Below are 18,855 nucleotides of genomic sequence, written 5' to 3'. Positions count from 1 at the left end.
CTCTCTCTCTCTCTCTCTCTCTCTCTCTCTCTCTCTCTCTCTCTCTCTCTCTCTCCCTCCCTCCCTCCCTAGCTGCCTCGCCAGTTCCTTCAGAGTCTGGGAGCCACAGACAGAGCACCACTCAGGGGTTTGAAGCGGCTGTGAGCCGAGCTCCGTGTTGCAGTCATGGCGGCTCCGTTAGCCCATTTTGATGAGGACTGGCAGGATTTTAACGAGTTCAAGCCGTCTTCTTCTTCTTCCTCCATCACAGCCGAGCAGCTGGACCAGCTCAACTCCAATGTGGGCGAGTCGTCGTCGGGCCTAGACGATTTCTCCGACCTGGACAACAGTTTCTCCCAGGAGATCTGCAGCTTCAAGTCGATGGAGGACCTCGTCCACGACTTCGACGAGAAGCTGACAGTTTGTTTTCGAAACTATAACACGGCGACGGAGAACATAGCTCCCATCAAACCCATCACAGAGGAGAATTACTTAAAGGACGACGAGTGAGTGCGACTTTAACTTTTAATCTCCTAGCTAGCTAGCAACGTTAGCCTCTCTTTGCTAACATAACTCTGTAGTAGTCAGGTAGGAGAGTTAGCTCAGATGAAATCAGGGCTGTCTAAAGTTTAGCTGAAAGCTAGTCCAGGCTGACACAGTCAGAGTAAACATCATTTAGTGTGAAGATCTTTGTTTCCTGATTCAGTCTGTAAGTGAGGTGTGTTTCGTTACAGCGTTACCATTAAGAAACATGTCTTTGTGGATGTTAAAATATGAACCAAGCAGTGTGTTTTCTTCTTTTGTGTGTGTGTGTGTGTGTGTGTGTGTGTGTGTGTGTGTTAGAGAGAGGAGGGGTCATGCCACGTTACCAATACAAGATTTGATGCCTGATTGAACTATTTGAACTTTTTTAAATACTGATCCAGCATCTGTTCAACCTTACACATCTACATGCTTTTAAATGGCCTTGATCACAAAAGACAGACACTTCACACTTTATACATAACTATTCTGAGACCTGATGTTACCTCTTACTGCAGACAGACTCAACATGTCATGTTTATGTTACCCCATCCTCCTTTTTCTAAACACCACGAGAGTCCTTGTTATCTCAGCAGGTGTTACATCCAATCAGAGGACACATTCACATGTCCCATCATTTCCTCACGTTAGATGACTTCAGTGTGTGTGTGTGTGTGTTGAAGTCGTGAATCACCCACCTCTTGACCGATGTTGTCTGAGCAACATACAGTAGATGGTTCATTTCACAGATGTGTTATCATATTATGCACTAACTACAGTGCACATGTCAGTTATGATTTAAGAGGGTTATATTTTTAAAACTCAGAGTACGTACTACTACTACTGATAATTTATTTATAGAGCGCTTTTAGTCAAAGTGCTATACGAAGCTTAAAAACACAACACATCATTAAAAACATCAGCCATAAACAACAGTGAAAAGGTGAAACATTTGTGTTTCCATCTGGACGGTTACCCTGCAGATCAGTTTACACGTAGAGATGAAGCGATGTCCAAACAGGATTCTGTAGGAGAAGTAGAAAGATGCAATTTGCTAAACACACAGGGGATCTTTTTTTTCTTTCTTTTTTGAAAATAACTATGGAAATCAGTCAGTGGGTGTGTGAGGAAAAGCCAGATATTATAGATGAAAGATAAGTGCTCAATATAAATATATGCACATTAATAAAATTCTTTGATTAAAAATAATTGAAGTACATTTGTATTTGATTAAGCTCAATATCTAAGATGAAAGGTTTCATACTCTTTAGAAACAAATAAATCTCCTGCCTTCAATACAGCCAGAACTCTCCTGCTCGTCTCCCCACTCACCCACCGTCCCAGAGCCTCCATCACCCAAGCCGTCCTCTATAAACCCCCCCCCCCCCCCCCCAGGACAAAATGCCAGTCCTGAGTGGCCATGGCCTTGCAGCTCTCACCCTCTGGAACTCACTTCTGAGACTTCCTCACACTTCCTTTAAGAGATCCTTCAAACCTCGCCTCTTTAACGCTGCCTTCACACACTAACTCCCGTCCTCCCCCCTTACATTACTTCTTCTTTGTGCTGTCCTATGTTTTCTCTTATTTTCCGTCATTCCTTGTTAAAGCATCTTTAAGTACCTATACCAGTGCTATGTATGTTATTCTTAAAAATAGATGCGATATAATGTACATTTACAGAAGTATTTCTCTGTATCAGCTGGTAACTGGCCATGAGAAAGAATATCTTGTGAGAGGACTGAAGAGTTCCTGCAGCTCGGGCAATTATAACAACGTTGCAGTAATAGAGGAGCGCATTATCACAAACTTGTAGCTACTTGCACATCGTGTTGCTCTAAAGGTTCAGGGCGAATAAAGGGAGGCTGGTTCTACAGAGAAGCATCCATGGTCGTTAAAGGTGAAGACACAGAGGAAGGAGGGTACAGAATAATTGGACCGTAGCCCGGCGAAGCCCGAGGAGCAGCGCCAGGCTCAGCGAGAGTCTTTTCTGGATGAATGCACTTTGCAGGACGTGCTCAGGCGCTTAACAAGTTCTCCTCTTCTCCAGTGAGACTGAGGCCGAGACGAACAACGGTGATGACAAGGAGGAAAATGTGGCTTTGAGTTCGTGTGAGAACGCCTGGAGAAATCCAAACGGGCTTTGTTTTGAAGCCAGTTAGTGTCGATGTGGATTGTGCGTGTGCCCACATGTGATAAAACAACATCCGCATGAATGTATCCAAGCGCGTTTTATCCAGACAAATTGGCGCAGCGTTGGAGCGGCGACGAGAAAATTGTTCCCTTGAGATTTACACTGGCCTCATTTTTCAAACTGAAAGGCTCTCTGTGAAACTGAAACTAATTTGTGTATTTTGGCGTGCGCTCACGTGCCTGAGACTGCCTCTGCTGGAGGGACAAAATATGTATCCTGCCAGCCTTCGCCCTATTTAGAACGACCCCTCAGCCCCCCACTCGCCAGGCTGTGCATGAGCACCCCCGGGAGAAACATGCAAGTTACATAAACATTTGTGTGTGTGTGTGTGTGTGTGTGTGTGTGTGTGTGTGACGATGCAGAGTCACTCTGACACATGGCTTCACAGCATCCGTCCCCGCTCTGCTTGCAGCATTAAACGCTCAGAATAAAGAATCGGCTTGCACGTGCACTTCAGCATTGGATTCTGCTCGACGTCTTTTAAACCTTTTTTAAAGATGTGACTTAATTTGTCTGCAAAATGGGAGCCAAGTAAATCGGCGTTCTTGTGAAGTGTTTCTAAAAAGGCGTTGATTTCAGACCAACGGATCCTGAACGTAACCGTTAAAGCCCACTTGGGAGTTCCGTACGTGTTCTGTCATTTAACACAAAGCAGGAACAATAGTTCAAATCACACGTTGCACATGTTTTCAAACCTTCCCTCAAATCTGCTCGACAAGATGTTTGGAGAAAGATGGATTTGGCAGTTGAACAGTAAACTTTAGACGCTGACTACTCTCCCTCTGCAGAGCATCGTAAACGTGCACCGGTGACGCTGTTTCTGCGACACTTTGCTTTAAGGTGGCGCATGTGCACACTTTTAAATGAGGAGTTGTTGCTTTCTTACGTGACTTCAGGCGGTTGCTGTGACATGCAGCAGAAACACCGTTTATGAAGTTGAAAGAGGGTGATAAGATCGCACCGTTAACCTGCTGTGTCACAGTAAAAACCAAAAAAAAAACAGAAGGAAATGAGTTTGTTTTATCGTCTCTGACACGTCTTCTGTTTCTTGTTGTGCTCCTAACGTTATCCCCTCTTGATCTTCCCCAGGGTGTGGAACGCTCTGACGGATAATTACGGCAACGTGATGCCGGTGGACTGGAAAACATCGCACACGCGCTCTCTGCACCTGCCCACCCTCAACCTCGCTGAGCTCGAGGTACCTCGTACACACACACACGCACGCACACACACACGCACGCACGCACACTCGATCTTTTTTTTCTCGTGTCACCTTACAGGAGAGAAGCCAAACGTTAACAGTTTGAGCTCCTCCGTCTTTAATCCGCTTACCTCTTCCTCTCCTTTCCTTCAATTTGACAGAAGTTGGACAACCAGTCTCTGGATCTGTCAGACGACGAGGAGCTGAGGGAGCAGATGGACATGCACTCCATCATCGTGTCCTGCATCAACGACGAGCCGCTCTTCACAGCTGAACAGGTCCGCATGGCCACAGTGGAACAAACGTAACAGTGTTCATGACGGAGGGCTTTAAAAGAATAATCACTGAAAGACAGCATTGTGTAAGGATGAAACAGAAGTGTGGAGTAAAAGAGATGACAGATCAGACAGTGTGAGGACATTGAACCTGGACGAATGTCTGCTCTCTTTTTGCAGTAGAAAGTAAAAAGGTTTTAAATGATGTGACTCATTTAAAAGTAAATGTTTCACTGAGTTTGTTTTTCTCAAACAAGTTTAGTGATTTTTTTTATTTTTTTTATTTTTTTTTTGCAAAGCACAAATAATTAAAATCAGTGCACAGTCTCAATACACTATGACAGGAGTCTAACCAGTGTCGGCTAAGTGGAGCTGGGACTCTTAAGTTCTTTCACTTTGTTCTGACTTCTCTTTGTCACTTTATTCAGCAGATCAACAATCCCAACGTCTTGGTTAGAGGTTTTTTTTTTTTTCCCTGACATGCTTTTTTTTAAATCTTGCGCTGACCTAAAATAGATTTCGGAGAGACAAACTACAAACGGGACCAAAAATAGTAATCTGGGAAAATGAAGTCATTGTTCCATGATGCACAGAACTCTATTTACTGACCAGATTCCAGTCGAGGTACATCTCCAAATAACCAACTCTTGTGCTTCAGTGTGACACGTAACAAACGTCTGGTTTTGTCTGTAACGCTGACTAAAGAGTCAGTCCGTTAATTTACACTGTTGTAATAATAACAAAACAGGAAGTGACATGTGTAGGACTGTCCGAGACCTTCATGTGAAATACAGTCTTTGCGCGTCTGTTGGGTCAGGTGATCGAGGAGATCGAAGAGATGATGCAGGAGTCTCCAGACCCGGACGACGACGACAGTCCTTCACAGTCTGACCTGTCCATGCTCTCTCAGGACCTCCATGCCCTGAAACGCTCGGGCTCTAACTCCAGCTACGAGGACCGTGAGTACCACTCAATACATGTTAGAGAGTCGTGCTAATGTTCCTGTGTGTGTGTCTCAGAGATGATGACGCACAATCTCATCTCTCTTCATGCAGTGTTGATAAGTCTCACAGTTGGGTACATGAAGAGAAGAGCGGCGCACTCATGCACACACGCAGTAACAGCTCTTGTGTAATAAATGTACACAGACAGCAGTTGTGTTGTTCTTGTTACGTAATCAGCAGCATATATTTAGCTTACACAGTTTCTGCATCATTTTCACCCAGTGTGCTGTAGATACTCCTTTCACACATCTTCAGTGAATGTGATGTGTTTTTCATCGTACACTGTCAAATACTCAAAGTGTATGCGAACATGTTTAACTTACGTTCGAAAGGGTTCACGTTTATGAAGAGACCGAAGATGACCGTAGACATCGCATCACCCTCCTTCACAGCCGAGGAAGTGTAGCGAGTCTTAGCGAGGTTCACTCTGGTCACTCTGGTCACTCTGGTCAAACGAACAGGAAGTTAGGGGCGATTGTCCGTTTGATCGCGTCCTTAGATGCTTGTTTTAGTGACAAGTAGAGGTGGGGAAAAAATAGATTTATGTAATCGTATCATCTGAGATTTTAAATCGGTCCGTGACTGTCACTTCCTGCTCGGTGCTTTAATTCCGTAGAATGCCAAACGGAGCAGCACAATCAGTCTCACGGGACTGGAGTAGATCCTGAAGTATCAATAATAGTCTTTGAATCCACGGATCCAGAATTAATCGACAATCGATTTCAGAAGCCAATCATGACCCCAAAAATTTTAAATGGTATCAGCTCGTGAGACACCTAAACATTCCCAGTCCTCGTGACCAGACTCGCCGCAAGCAGAGCTAACGCTTATTAGAGCTGACAAGCTGACGACAACAACAACAACCCTTCAGCCTGTTGAATTTTGCATGAAAACATGACAGTCACGTGGCCTCAAGCATTGAGAAAGCAACGGGCGAAGGTTTATGCCTGAGAGGTGAAGCAGGGGAGTCATGGAAGCTGACGGACAGTTTTGTCTGGCCTCATCTGAGAAAAGGAGCAGAAAGTCAAAGCTTTGTGACAAAACGCTAAATGAGATTCTGAGTGTATGTTGCAGCCGTTACATTTGATTGTAGATGAAGCCACCGTTTAACAGCGAACACGCATGTGTGACACGTTACTTTGCTTCCTGCTGATTTGCTGACTCACGGTCCTCAGGGCTGCGACACCTGTCTGTGGCTGAGCTGACCGAGACTCTGGAGGAAGTGGAGACGGCCATTCGCCGCTACAGCGAGGAGCTGATCCAGGCTCTGGCACTGCGGGACGAACTGGAATATGAGAAGGAGGTACTTTAAACATCTGTGCATCTTTGGACTAATAATTGTGCTTCAGCGTGAACGCGACAAGTCATCACCAAAAGCTTCATCGGTGTTTACTGAAGTTTTGAGAAGCTAGAAAAGATCTGGGGAAAAAAAAAAAAGTTCAGAGTATTCAAAAGTACATACAACATACAGAAAGCTCCCGAATAGTCTTTTAGTGTGAGCTGCCTGTGTGAACACACATTTTTCACCAACACCTTACACATAATTTTTTACTGCCACCCAGGAGTAAATAGTGTGATTGATATTAATTCCACATAAAGAGGACTGCTTTGCCTCTAAACAGCTCTCAGGTTCCTGTTGCTGCATGCAGCAGCCATGAGGGAGTTCTCAAGTGTGAACAAACATCACAGAATAATGTACCGGGCAGAGCTCCTGAAATTTGAAACTTGACGTGAAATTCTCTGGATGTGCTTTCGTGAAAAACGGCGTTGGAGATTTCAGAGACGCGTAGCAGCTTTACAGTCTCGCCTGCTTCGACGTCGCAACGTTGGATTGATGTCAAGTGTACATAGATTTAGACATCTTGTATAATGAGTCCTTCCTTACTGAAGACTGTTCACTAAATGGACGCGAGCTCTCGAGGAGTGAAACGGCGCCCCCTGCTGACTAGCTGCAGTATAGGTCATTAACCCCGACTCGTCCACGCTAACAGATGGGACACGTGGCAAACTTTAAAATCACGATAAAAGTCAAATACATTTTTCTCTGTTGATTTATGTTCAAGTGTTTACTTTGTTTTGAAGTTTGGTTAAAAGTATTGATTTGATAGAAATAACAGTGTGCGCGCTGCCATGATTGACAGCTCAGTCGACAAAATGCCGCGTCTAAACCAGCTTGGCAGAAGAGAAAAACGGAACCCAGCTGAGGGATCTCTGCGTGCTGTGTTTGATAACAGGTGAAGAACAGCTTCATCTCGCTGCTGATCGACGTGCAGAACAGACAGAAGGAGCACCGCGAGCTGCTGCGGAAGAAGAAGAAAATCCGAAGTACGACAACGACGGGGCCCAACGGCCAGAGGACAACCAGCACGCACATACCGGGCACGGTGAGTCAAAGTGGGGACGTGATGTAACGACGGATCAGTGACACAGACGCACACAGCTTCAGTTAGTCACTTTCTACATGACCTGGCGTAAGGATGCTTACTCACACTTTGTTCCTTCTTCTCCTCTCAGTATAGAAACCTTCTTATCTCTGTTGACTCTTTTCCTTTCCTCGTGCTCCTTGTAGCTCCTCACTCTGGAGGGACTGTCCAATGTCATTCAAAATGGCATCCGTCAAACTTTTGGCAACGCAGGAGGGGACAAACAGGTGTTCTGCTCTTTCTTCTGACTCGCATCTTTTTGTCTTTGCAGATTTTTCTCTTCTTTTCTTCTTCTTATTTTCCGTTTTCATCACGAGCATGTTTGTTTCTTTTTCAACAGCGTCCACTGGTTAAACCTTTTTTTTTTGTTTGTTTGTTTTCAAATATGTTTTTGTTTGATTTTAATTGACTTTTCTCGACTTCAGCCCCACATCATCATATAAACCACTGACTGCTCTTTGTCTTCATGTGTCCATTTTTTGCAGATTTTTCTTTGCGTTATCATTTGAATGTTTTTATTGTTTAAAGCCAAGGAGAGCCCGCATTTTAGTGTGGCAAAACTCGAACCAACTCGCAGCGACCTCCAAGTCTCTGCTCGCATGTCCTGTCTGTTTACTCTCATCATATTTAATCACCCTTTTTTGTTGTTGTTGTTGTTTAAAAATTAGAATCGACAACCCAGCATTGAATGCATTTGTACATTCACAACGTCTTACATCACGTTTTCTCTTTTAGTATCTGACCACGGTAATCCCCTATGAGAAGAAAGCAGGCTCCCCGCCAGTCGAAGACCTCCAGATCCTCACAAAGAGTGAGTCTTTTTTATTGATTTACTCCAACATCTTGGCACATAGCATCCATGTCAATAAACTGGAATTAGCACATGTAACCCGTAGTCCTAACGTCGCTACCTCCGTCCCTGTGACTTGTTTGTCTCCCTTTGCTTCCACGTATGTTTCCTTGTTATATAACGTGCTGCATGTTTTGGTTTTCTCCCGTGATCTTCTAGTCCTCCACGCCATGAGGGACGACAGCGAGAAGGTGCCTGCCCTGCTCACAGACTACATCCTCAAAGGTAAACGCACTGGAATCAGTATTGACTGAGGGGAGCAGGAGGAAGAGTTTATCACTTTTTTTTTTTTCTTACTGCACCTAAAATAAAAAGTAGCATTTATTCAGAGGTGTGTGTTTATTGTTTCTGTCCCCGCTAAGAGAAGAAGCACAGATTTCTATTATTGTTTCTTTTATTATCAGGGATGCTGATGGTAGAATAAAAAGAGGAGCAGTAAAGAAATAGAAAAAAAACCCACTCACAAACATGAATTAAAAGAGGGGAGAAAATGCTTCTGTGTTGACCTGTATGTTCCTTGTCTTTCGTCTGTGCTGCATTGTCCTTTGGGTAGCTCTGGTATGAGAGCAGTTGGAAACTGAGGTTTGTGAGGCACTGACACATTAACACAGATTCTTCACCTTCAGCTTCCTCTTCTGAGCCCTGTCGACCTCCTTCTCTCTCAGTGCGCCTTCGTAGCGACAGTATCTCCTTCCCCACAGCAGCAGCCTTCTCTCACTCACTCTGCAGTTTAACGACCTGTAGTTCAGAGCAGCTACACCTAACCCTGAAACACACCATCACACTCATTCACAACCCCCCCCCCTTCCCTTTTCTCTGCAAGCTTGTAGTAGCAGCTGCTCTCTCACCTCACTCTTCTCTCAGCCCACATTCCCCCCCCCCCACACACTTCTGTAGTTACTCTTCCATTTTTCCTCTTTGTGCCACTTTAGGACTCGAGGTAATCATTATCTGATCTGCTTTTGTCTCCACAGTTCTTTGTCCCACGTAAGGCAAAAAAGACGAGCCTCCTGTTTCCAGAACCATCTATTGCACCGTCACGAGGGTTCTGGTAATCTGGAAGAAAGGAGAACTAGACCGTCAATCCTCGCAGTTTTTCCCTTTTTATTGAAGTCTTCCATTTGCTCCTAAGATTTTAACTCTAGATGTAACTCGTCGGTCCATATAGATCTTTTCATCCATAAAGTTTCAGTTTTTCTTAATGCCTGAATTCTTCAACACTTATACGGTGATTGCATTATGACTCGTCTATGGATGCTGGCAATCAGTATCAATCCAACACTTTGCTTCCTTAGTAGCCAGTTGCTCAGAAAAAACAGAAGGGTCAGTTGATTTTGAATCCGTGGGAAGGGAGGAAGTGCGTCACAATCTTTCTGTTTTGTAAATCAAATCTATTTGCATAGCTCATGCCTGACAGAGACAAACAAATCCTCTCGAAGTGCCAGGTGGGTCGTTGTAGGAAGCAATAATCCAGATTTTTCCTTTGTGGAGACTTTTGCTTTCCTGATGAATGTTGATTGTTTGCTTGATTTAATGACTTTTGGTTGAAACCTGCTTGCTATGGATCAAAAGAGCAAACACTTTTAATTTGAAAATCCCAGATCATTTGTCCAAATGTCTCTGCATGTTGATTTGGGGGTTTATGCTCAATGTTAGCCGTTAGCTGAAGGCTCAAATGAAATATTTTGTATAAGATTAAGAGAAATTGCACAGTTTCGGGAACTTTTTTTACTGTTTGGGGAAAAAAAGGGAAAAATGTGAAACGATTTTAGGAAAGTAATAGCTGAATGAACAAACATGTAAAGCATATTTTTTGGAGATGGAGTTTGGCTATTTTTTGTGAGATTAGGGTATTTTCCAGTTGCCAGTTTTGAAACCAGATCGCAACATCGTTTTGTAAATGCTGTCCATTTGACCTCTGAACCCTCAAGTAGTGACCGCCATCCCCAACAACTTTATCACTTCCCCCAGGAGTCGTCTGAACTTTCAAATACCTCGTGTGGCGAAACAGCATCATAAGAGCGATGACTGAACAGGAGGAGGCTTCACGAGTAGTTCAGATCTGGTTTGATTATAGACTCGGGACGCTTCTGTTAGAACATGTAGGTTAACCCTTTAACTGTTGTGATCATGTTGTGGTAGTGCTTTAGTCTGTCAGTGATCTGCTCGTGTATTAGAGGAAAAATGTGGTGGAGGTACAGGAGGGTACTTCTGACTAGATTAGTTGCAGTTTAGAAGCTGTAAGCTCGTGGTGCCAAACGCAGGTCAACATCTGTTGTCATGCATCCTTTTTCATGTGTACCTTATTGGCCAGTGGAAGAAATGAAACCGTATTGAGGGGGACTACGAACATTTCACAGTGAAGTCTTTCAAGATATGTCGAAACACAGGGGGTTAACTTTCTTCGGAAACTTTCATCAAAGAGAGCAAATCTGACGAACCATTTTAACTCAACGGATGTTTTACAAAGCTGCTGTGCACATTTCAGTACAAAATCAAACAAAGAGACGCTCACGGATAGAATCACAAATTGAAGAATATTCCAGCAGGATCTTTTCTTCACGAGCTCCTGTGAGGAACTTTCAGTTCACGTTGTTTAAGTTAACCCTGTGGACAAAAAGAAAGTTTGATTTCCTGATTTTATCTTGTACACATCTACACAGTAGGGTTTTTGTTTTCTTGGTTTTTTTTTGTTTTTTTTTACAAAAAATTGTTTTGAAGAGATGAAAAATGTCTCTGCAGTTTCTGCAGCGTGCAGTTCACTTAGTGACAGCTCTGCTGCTGCTGCAGTTTCAGAGTTTTCTAGTATTGATAGAAATAGTCGATCTCGGATCTCATTAAGAGACATGAAGTATTAATGTCAGCTCAAGTTCTAGTTGCCTAAAAAGTTCTCACAGGAGCTTTAAGGAAATTACAATCATATCTTCTCCGACTTCTCTGTGAAACACAAAAGTCACCCAGATGTATGCTAGTCCAATATGAAATCACTGCATCATCCCTTTAAAGCTACGTACCACTAATCAAGCACTGCATGTTTACAATGAGCTAAAGTTCACACTCAGACCACCAGCCACTACAGGTGCACTCCACGCTGTCAGATCAGGTAGAGTGTAGCTCTCAGGTATGATCTCCGGTGTTTGTAGTTTAAATTCTTGTCCCGAAAGGTACTGACATTCCTGAGCCTTTGTACATTTCCTTCAATCATTTTATCAGCAAGACTTGCTGCACTTTTTCAACCTCCGAATACCTAAAAGAAAAAACATGGAAGCCTCTCGACTCAAATCAGGGTATCACTACAGATGTTTATAATGTCATTTATGGTTCAAGTAGTTTGAAGTTGTTTTCTCTGCTTAGTAGCATCAGTAGTAGGTGTAGCCAGTATCAGTAGCATCCTCTTGGTGTAGCAGCGTAGTGAAGTAGGCTAGTTACAGTTGTAGCGTCTAGCGGCAAACTTTGATTAATTAACGAACTCAGTGGTTCATATGTAGGAGCAAAAGAATTCCTTTCTGCTGCTGACAGTTCATCTCTGATGCATGTGGTCAGGTGAAGAGGGCGTCGGAGGACGAGAAGGGGCGTGATAAAGTTCACGGAGGTTGGGGGGGGGTTGCACATTGCGTTGCTTCAACATGAGAGGTTCATGTTCACTTTTTAAAAGACTTTCGGTGTTATATTTAACTATTTATAAGTCAATGTTCTTTCTTACCCTTGTTTGAAAACATTTGTAATCTAGCATTATGCTACATGCTAAAAAACACATCTATATTACTGATTCATTCCTTTATGGACTTATTAGCATCACACTAAAGGGACAAGTACATGCTAAAAATAAAATGCCGAAAAGGAAGAGATTGTGAATTTTAACTGTTAATAAGTCATCAAAGATGGTTAAGTTCAAGTCGAGTAAGCTCTCGGAAGTATAACACACGAGAACGAAAACATTGGAAGGATCCAAATGTATTAAGTTAACACATTTTAAAGTGGATCTTTGGTTTTATAATAACGTGGCAGTCAGCATGGAGGAGGATGTCTTCTAAGGCCAGAGCTCCTCAGAAGGCCTCCTGTTAGCACACATATCAATGTAACTACACTTTAGAGGTTTATATTTCTATATTTACAATGAAAACAAGCAACAGAAAAAAGGCTGCCTTTGTAAATGCTGAACATTGTTGTACATTAAACCAACTTCCTCTTTTGTTTTTAATGCAATATAATTCCCAGTTTGGGTTTTTTATGTTTACTGTCTCATGTGGTACTGCAGTGTATTAATTTATTGTGTCAATGTTTGTTTTGTAACCATATTATTGACTGTAATGGTACAAGTGTTTTGTGCCCTCATTGCATTGCAATGCAACTCATGTCAAATAAATGAACAGTTGTTGACTTTAATGCTGTGAATGTGTCTCACTGTGGGGTGGGTGTTTGATCTTAAAAAGGTGTTTTTAACTACCTTTTTATCCTTTTAAACTCTGTAGCACTTTTGAGATTTTAAAAATGTAAAGTGCTTTACAAATAAAATGTATTATTATTGTCATGCAGTGCATACATTTTGGGGACTCGCATACTTTTAGGGAACAAAGTGCAAGTCTCTTCAATGAACATGACTACATGCTAAGGGGTGACTCAGTGGAGGGTCAGGATAAGGTCATCTTAAAGCAACAGGGTGTTATGGTCTCTGTTAGGTGAATAAAACAGGAATGTAGTTCTCAGCTGTTTCCACATATCAACTCCTGAAAATGTCAGTACAGCCAGCTTCTGAGGTTTTACAAAGTTTCCAATTAAAAAAAGCAGTTTGATTTGTGCTTGGTGTTAGAGATGGGGGAGTCCAGGACATCGATGTTATGACTCCAAAAATTATCTTAAACAAGTCTGTGTGTACTTGTGAAGGACATTTTTAAGCACAATTTTATCAGATCTTTTCATGACCAACCAGGGGTGAGTTCAGAGAGGTGGTGTCGTGCTCCCTTAAAATTTGATTGGCTACCCCAAAATCAAAATCTGATTGGCTTTTTGCTTAAATGGAGGGGCTTAAGTACAAATCAACTATTTGGGCTGTTTTTCAACAGGATGGTATTAATAACTTGTGCACACTGACTGGCTCTAAACGTCATTGCCAATGAACGTAGTAATTTAAGTTTGAGTACAAGACTTTGCATTCAGTCATATATACAAAATTGTGAACTTGCACATCTATCTTTGTTTTTTGTCCCTAAAGAATGAAGCTGTTGTCAAATTGTTTACCTACATATCATGTGTAGGGATAGAAAGGGTAAAAAAAATGCATCTTTTTTTTTTAACTTCACAATTGAATGTTTTTTTCAGGTCCAAGTAAGACAGCCATCAAAACATCAGTCAGACATTTTTTCAACTAAATATTTTCATCCAATGATATACCTCAGAGAAAAAGACGACATAAAAGACAATATTTTGTGTCTATGCTCTCTTCACTATCACAAAAAGTATTCGATGGCACTTGCAAGCTGCATCTATGAGATTTAATTTTACCAAACAGTGCAAGTTCACCCCAGGTTGTTCTTGTTCCATCAGAAAGCATCAAAATATGGCTCCAAACTTTACAATCAAGAAGAGCTCATTTCAAACAAAATAGTTTAAGTACAATTCTGACAAAAATACCTGATAAAAGATCGCCCCCTAGAGGGGAACATTTAGAAAACATCTTAAATATATCACCATGGCCTGCTGGATCATCATACAGTGTCTTTGGTTTCTTTGTGTTCACAGATATATTCAGTGTTTCCTCTTCCAACTCAAATCTGGACCAGGACTCTAACATTTCTACTTCTTGACTCCTAGTTGCCTCAGTTACTTCAGTGCACAGGTCACGTTTTTTATTCACTTTACATCATAACAGTGAATAAACTGAACTTCTCCTGTTTGTGACCTCTGTAAGACTTTTAACAGTGTCACTTTAACTTGTTCGGACTTCTTCCAGAAGGGCCAGTGTCCTGTCAGGTTCAAGGTCATCCTCATGAGTCACAGGTTGGTGTCAGTGAACATGGTGTGCTCCTTCCTCACTGTGCTGAAACCTTTGACGGTGTCAACAAACTCCTCATCATCCATAAACTGTGAGGAAGAAGAACAGAGCGTGTTAAACTGACATGGAAACGGATGTTTATTAACTCTTTTTAATCAACTTCACGTTGATTAAAAACAAATCAGAGTCAGCGTTGTCGGCCAGGTATGCTTCGACACACAAGGACTTTAAAAGGTCTTTCAGTATCTTTGCAAATGATTTATTATAATCATGTGCACTTGTTGTTTAACCTATGCGTTGATATTTTAGTGCATAGCTGTGACATTATGCGCAAAGATTGCGTTGCTTAGGGATATATTGGGAGGCCAGAGAAAAATATGTGAAAAAATTAATGTTTTTCTGCCCTCAGAAAATTAAGATAAAAGTCTCTTTTTTCACCCGAAAAACCAAATTGAAACAGGTGGTGATAATTTCAGTTATTTACCTTTTTTATGTCTAAAAATTGGTTTAAAAAAGGATTTGGTGGCTTTTTTTTTTTCAGGCTAATTGAACTCATTTTTGTTCATCTTAATTTTACCGAATTTTAGAGAAAATATAAAATGGAGAAGCTACTGGACAAAAATGAACTTTTTCCCCCCTATTTTCATCTATGTGTGTTTACTTACCATCCCACTGTCATGGCCAGAAATGTTCGGGTCCCACACCTTGTCGTCTCCTGTGGACGACTGCCCGTCCATCACCTGGCTCACACTTCGCCTCAGGGAGTTCACACTGAGGATCCCCAACTCACCCTGCGCAGGGGCCTCATCAACCAGCTCACATTTAGTTTCCAGCACTTCCTGTCCGGAGAGGAGAAGGGTAAATATTTACATGTGCAACTACATTTTCTAGTATGTATCACTTCAGCATACAACAGGTTTGTACCTCTAACTTCATGGTGAAGCCTTTCAGTGTGACGCTGTTGGAGAAGGCTGTTGTGTCAGGTACTGAGTCAAACTAGAGAAAGGGTGGAGAAGATCAACACAATACTGTTCTATACTATATATCAAATACATAACATATGGATATACAAACTGTGTCTAGTATAAAAACATTTTAAAGTCTTTGAAGAGTCGAGTTTTAAAATCCTTATTTTACATCTAAATACACTTCAGAAGAACTCTTCTTTCGTTCAAAGGAGCATAAAGACTTTTAACATATTTAACATATTTTTTTCCCTTTAAATTCACAAGGCTGTATGTGCATGTTGACATCTTTTATCACAGCAGGTACAGTGTCCACACTAGTTAAGAACCCTTCGACTGTATGAAGCTGGTACACTTGAATGTTATCGCTGTAGTACAAAAGAAGAAGTGGTGGGTTCACAAGTGTGCCCTCACCAGTACAGAGTTGCTGGTTGGATAAATGGCCCTGTGACTCCTCTTCTGCATGGGTAGGGCCACCAGCGGGGGTCTCTCTCTGGTGAAGGGGGGTTTGTTCAAGGCCTAGGATCAATCAATCAATCTTTATTTGTATGAACAACGAAGACAGGACTTACTTGAAGAGGACAAGTTATCATTTCTGGAAACAGTTCTTTCCTGTGTGCCACCTTTGACACTATTTTCAAAATGTCTCTCACCTTATGTAGCACAACACCTAACACGACAGCCAGCAGCAGCAGGGCGATAGCTGCCATTACTACGATGAACCACAGCTCCCGGACGACTGGCTGCTCTCCCTGACCTCCCTCTGCCCGCTCACTACTAACTCCTTCCCCTCCTCCAGGAGGAGTCGAGGAGCTCTGTGAATCTGGATCATTACGGAATCAAAAAACACTATTTCAATAAAGTGAATCTGTTTGTTTCACAATAATGACATGTTTTTTTTTTTAACTTTTTGAATTTGTTTTAGATGTGGTAGTTGTTGCTGTCCTTACAATCATCAGGTGTTATCTCTGCTGCAGTGCACGTCTGATCGTCTTTCTTTGAAAATGTAACCTGACACTTGCTTGTTCTTGTGGCCTAGTTTCGATCTTCACAATACTTAAAACGTACATCCATTTTATTTCTGTACACTTACAGTATTTTTACCAATCAATTCTATACGCAAGTTTAAATGGTACATACTAGTAGCTCCTGAAGCCAACAAGGTTTAGATATTCATCTTGTGAAAAGTTACGTAAAAAAGTGCCTGGACAGAAGTGTGTCCCTGCAGAAACTCACCAATGCTGAGGTCCGTGGTTTGGCCTGTGGCGGAGGTGCTGGCAGCCCCTCGCTGTGTGATACATCAATCAGACGACCTGCTATCTGTTCAGATCACACCTGTCGTCATATCAATATTTAACACCTGATTTTTCACGTGCTCTCTTCAAATGCACAAAGATGACGGACGACCTGAAATAAGTTGGAGTACCTCCATGTCTTCTTTCTGCCCTGTGGCTGATGTTTCCTCGACAGCACAAAACAGAAACATAGTATGACAGGTAAAAAGAGTAGAACAGCTTGCATGTGTCCTACTCTATGCTCTAAAAGTCCCATCAACCTTTGCTTCCCCTCAGCAGAGCCATGGTAACAGCTGGTGTCAGGTGACCATTTACCTGAAGTGGCCATATCATCACTCTGTTTGTGCTCCTTCTTATAAAGATAACTGTGTGGTATTGTGCATCTGACATTACACTGTAATAAATGATTCTGTAGTCATTTACATTTAACTTAATATATCTGACAAAATGTATTCAATATAAATGCGTCCTTGATTTCCTGGCAATTAAGTAACTTTCAAACAACAATGTTTGAGATAGTATCTGCTTATTAGGCGTGCCTCAAGGCTCCATCTTAGGACCATTGTTATTCAGCATCTACACCAATGATCTTCCATCTGCATGTGATGGCGTGGAGACATTGATGTAGGCTGATGACACAGTCCTACATATATATGGCAAGAACGCAGCTGATGTTGCAGCCAAACTGTCCTACACAATGGACAGAATAGCAGCATGGCTACATGACTCCTGCCTAACACTCAACATTGATAAAACAGTCACTATGTATTTTTCTAACAAAAAAGGCCGTAATTGGGCTAACATATCGGTAAATGGTCAAATAACAAAAAATGTTGAAGAGGTTAAATATCTAGGCGTCATATTGGATCCAACACTGACCTTCAAGAAGCATGTAAAAAACCCAAATCAAACTTTAAAATACAATCTCTCAAATTTTAGGCACATCAGATGCTCACTCTCTACTGAGGCATCAATGATGTTTTTAAAATCAATGATCCTCTCCCATATCTCTTACTGTATTACATGTTGGTCTCAGGTAAACAAGTCAACATTAAAATCTGTTGAAAATGTTCATAAACAAGCTCTGAAAATATTTGACAGAAAATCGTGGCAGTACCACCATCGTCACATACTCAATTCAATTTTGAAAATTTCATTCGATTTTAAAATATCTCGATGGTCCACAAAATCATACACAAAGCTGCTCCCCCTCCCCTGAAAAACTTTTTCCAGCTCTGCTCAGAAACCACCTGCAGAACCACAAGGTCCACCACTAAGGGGGAGAGTCCCCAAGAGAGGATCTGCATTTGGTCAGTCCTCTTTCTCATACAAAGCCATAAAAGAACGGAACAATATCCCCCATGAACTCAAAGTAAACACTGACTTCCATCTATTTTCAAAACATGTAAAAAAAAATGGATTGTAAACAATCAATCATGCTCTCATTCATTTTATTTTTCCTGCATGTATTTCCTGTTAGTATTCAGCATTTTAACTTTAATGATGCAAACATTATTTTAAAATAAAAGCCTTTGTGTGGAGTCTTAACACATGTGTATTGTGATATGATGTGAATTTATATGTTTTATTGTATTGTGTATGTATCCTGTGTTGACCTGCCCAGGGAATGCAGATGGAAATTAGCAAACTGCTATAATCTGGTACGAAGCATCTTTTCTCTGTGAGATTAATGCTATTGTTTGTACATGGTCCCTGACAACTAAACTAATAAACTAAACTATGTTGGTTGCATTAAATGCAATCTTTATGTTTATGTAATTCTAAATTGAGAGATTTTTTAATGAATCAAACTCAGTAGAAGTTTTATTTGACGAGCACTTCCTGTTATTTTGCACCTTTTTTCTTCTTTTAAATTCAGCAGCTATAATCTGGTCACAAGACATAAAAAAAAGTGTGGATGATTTAACTCAACTCATTTGGTTCTGACTCCATACTTTGTCAACCACACAAGAGGTAGGGACATAGGGAGAGCAAGAGAGAGAGAGAGAGCGAGAGAGAGAGAGAGAGAGAGAGAGAGAGAGAGAGAGAGAGAGAGAGAATCACATGTAACCCAAAGGTAACAGCTGGTGTGAGGTTGTAATTTACATATCTGCAAATTTGAACTTTGGGATACTATACAATGATAGTTTGTGAGCAC

General features: G+C 41.6%; 2 protein-coding genes across 4 annotated transcripts; one reads left to right on the top strand and one right to left on the bottom strand.

Annotated features, from left to right (window-relative positions):
* The first annotated feature begins 70 nt into the window (after positions 1-70).
* Positions 71-12,831, top strand: fez2b (fasciculation and elongation protein zeta 2b). Of its 3 annotated transcripts, XM_079355019.1 has the most exons (11): positions 71-485; positions 3,782-3,890; positions 4,055-4,171; positions 4,986-5,127; positions 6,348-6,475; positions 7,407-7,556; positions 7,742-7,822; positions 8,331-8,406; positions 8,605-8,670; positions 8,999-9,027; positions 9,420-12,831. In XM_079355019.1, the coding sequence occupies exons 1-10, from the start codon at positions 166-168 to the stop codon at positions 9,007-9,009; spliced, it is 1,200 nt and encodes a 399-aa protein (XP_079211145.1). In that variant the 5' UTR covers positions 71-165; the 3' UTR covers positions 9,010-9,027; positions 9,420-12,831. The 3 variants fall into 3 exon arrangements, with proteins under 3 accessions (XP_079211145.1, XP_079211144.1, XP_079211146.1); XM_079355018.1 differs by lacking the exon at positions 8,999-9,027 and having other exon boundaries at positions 72-485; XM_079355020.1 differs by lacking the exons at positions 7,742-7,822; positions 8,999-9,027 and having other exon boundaries at positions 74-485.
* Positions 12,832-13,745: 914 nt separating this feature from the next.
* LOC306836184 (usherin) lies at positions 13,746-16,834 on the bottom strand (the record flags this gene model as incomplete). The annotated part of the gene is made up of 7 exons (XM_079363143.1): positions 13,746-14,526; positions 15,103-15,276; positions 15,362-15,433; positions 15,817-15,921; positions 16,056-16,225; positions 16,639-16,690; positions 16,829-16,834. 7 exons carry the CDS (start codon positions 16,832-16,834, stop codon positions 14,437-14,439), a joined length of 669 nt encoding a protein of 222 aa, XP_079219269.1. The 3' UTR covers positions 13,746-14,436.
* Positions 16,835-18,855: the final 2,021 nt, after the last annotated feature.

This window comes from Symphodus melops (assembly GCF_947650265.1).
Source record: "Symphodus melops genome assembly, chromosome: 1".
NCBI lineage: Eukaryota > Metazoa > Chordata > Actinopteri > Labriformes > Labridae > Symphodus > Symphodus melops.
The sequence above is the reverse complement of the archived record's forward strand: the minus strand, read 5'-3'. Positions and strand labels throughout refer to the sequence as shown.

Excerpts from the sequence above, each read along its gene's own strand:
- fez2b (XM_079355018.1), top strand. The coding sequence starts at position 166 with ATGGCGGCTCCGTTAGCCCATTTTGATGAGGACTGGCAGGATTTTAAC. Across the intron at positions 4,172-4,985 it reads CGCTCTTCACAGCTGAACAG|GTGATCGAGGAGATCGAAGA; the intron begins GTCCGCATGGCC and ends CTGTTGGGTCAG. Across the intron at positions 5,128-6,347 it reads TAACTCCAGCTACGAGGACC|GGCTGCGACACCTGTCTGTG; the intron begins GTGAGTACCACT and ends CACGGTCCTCAG.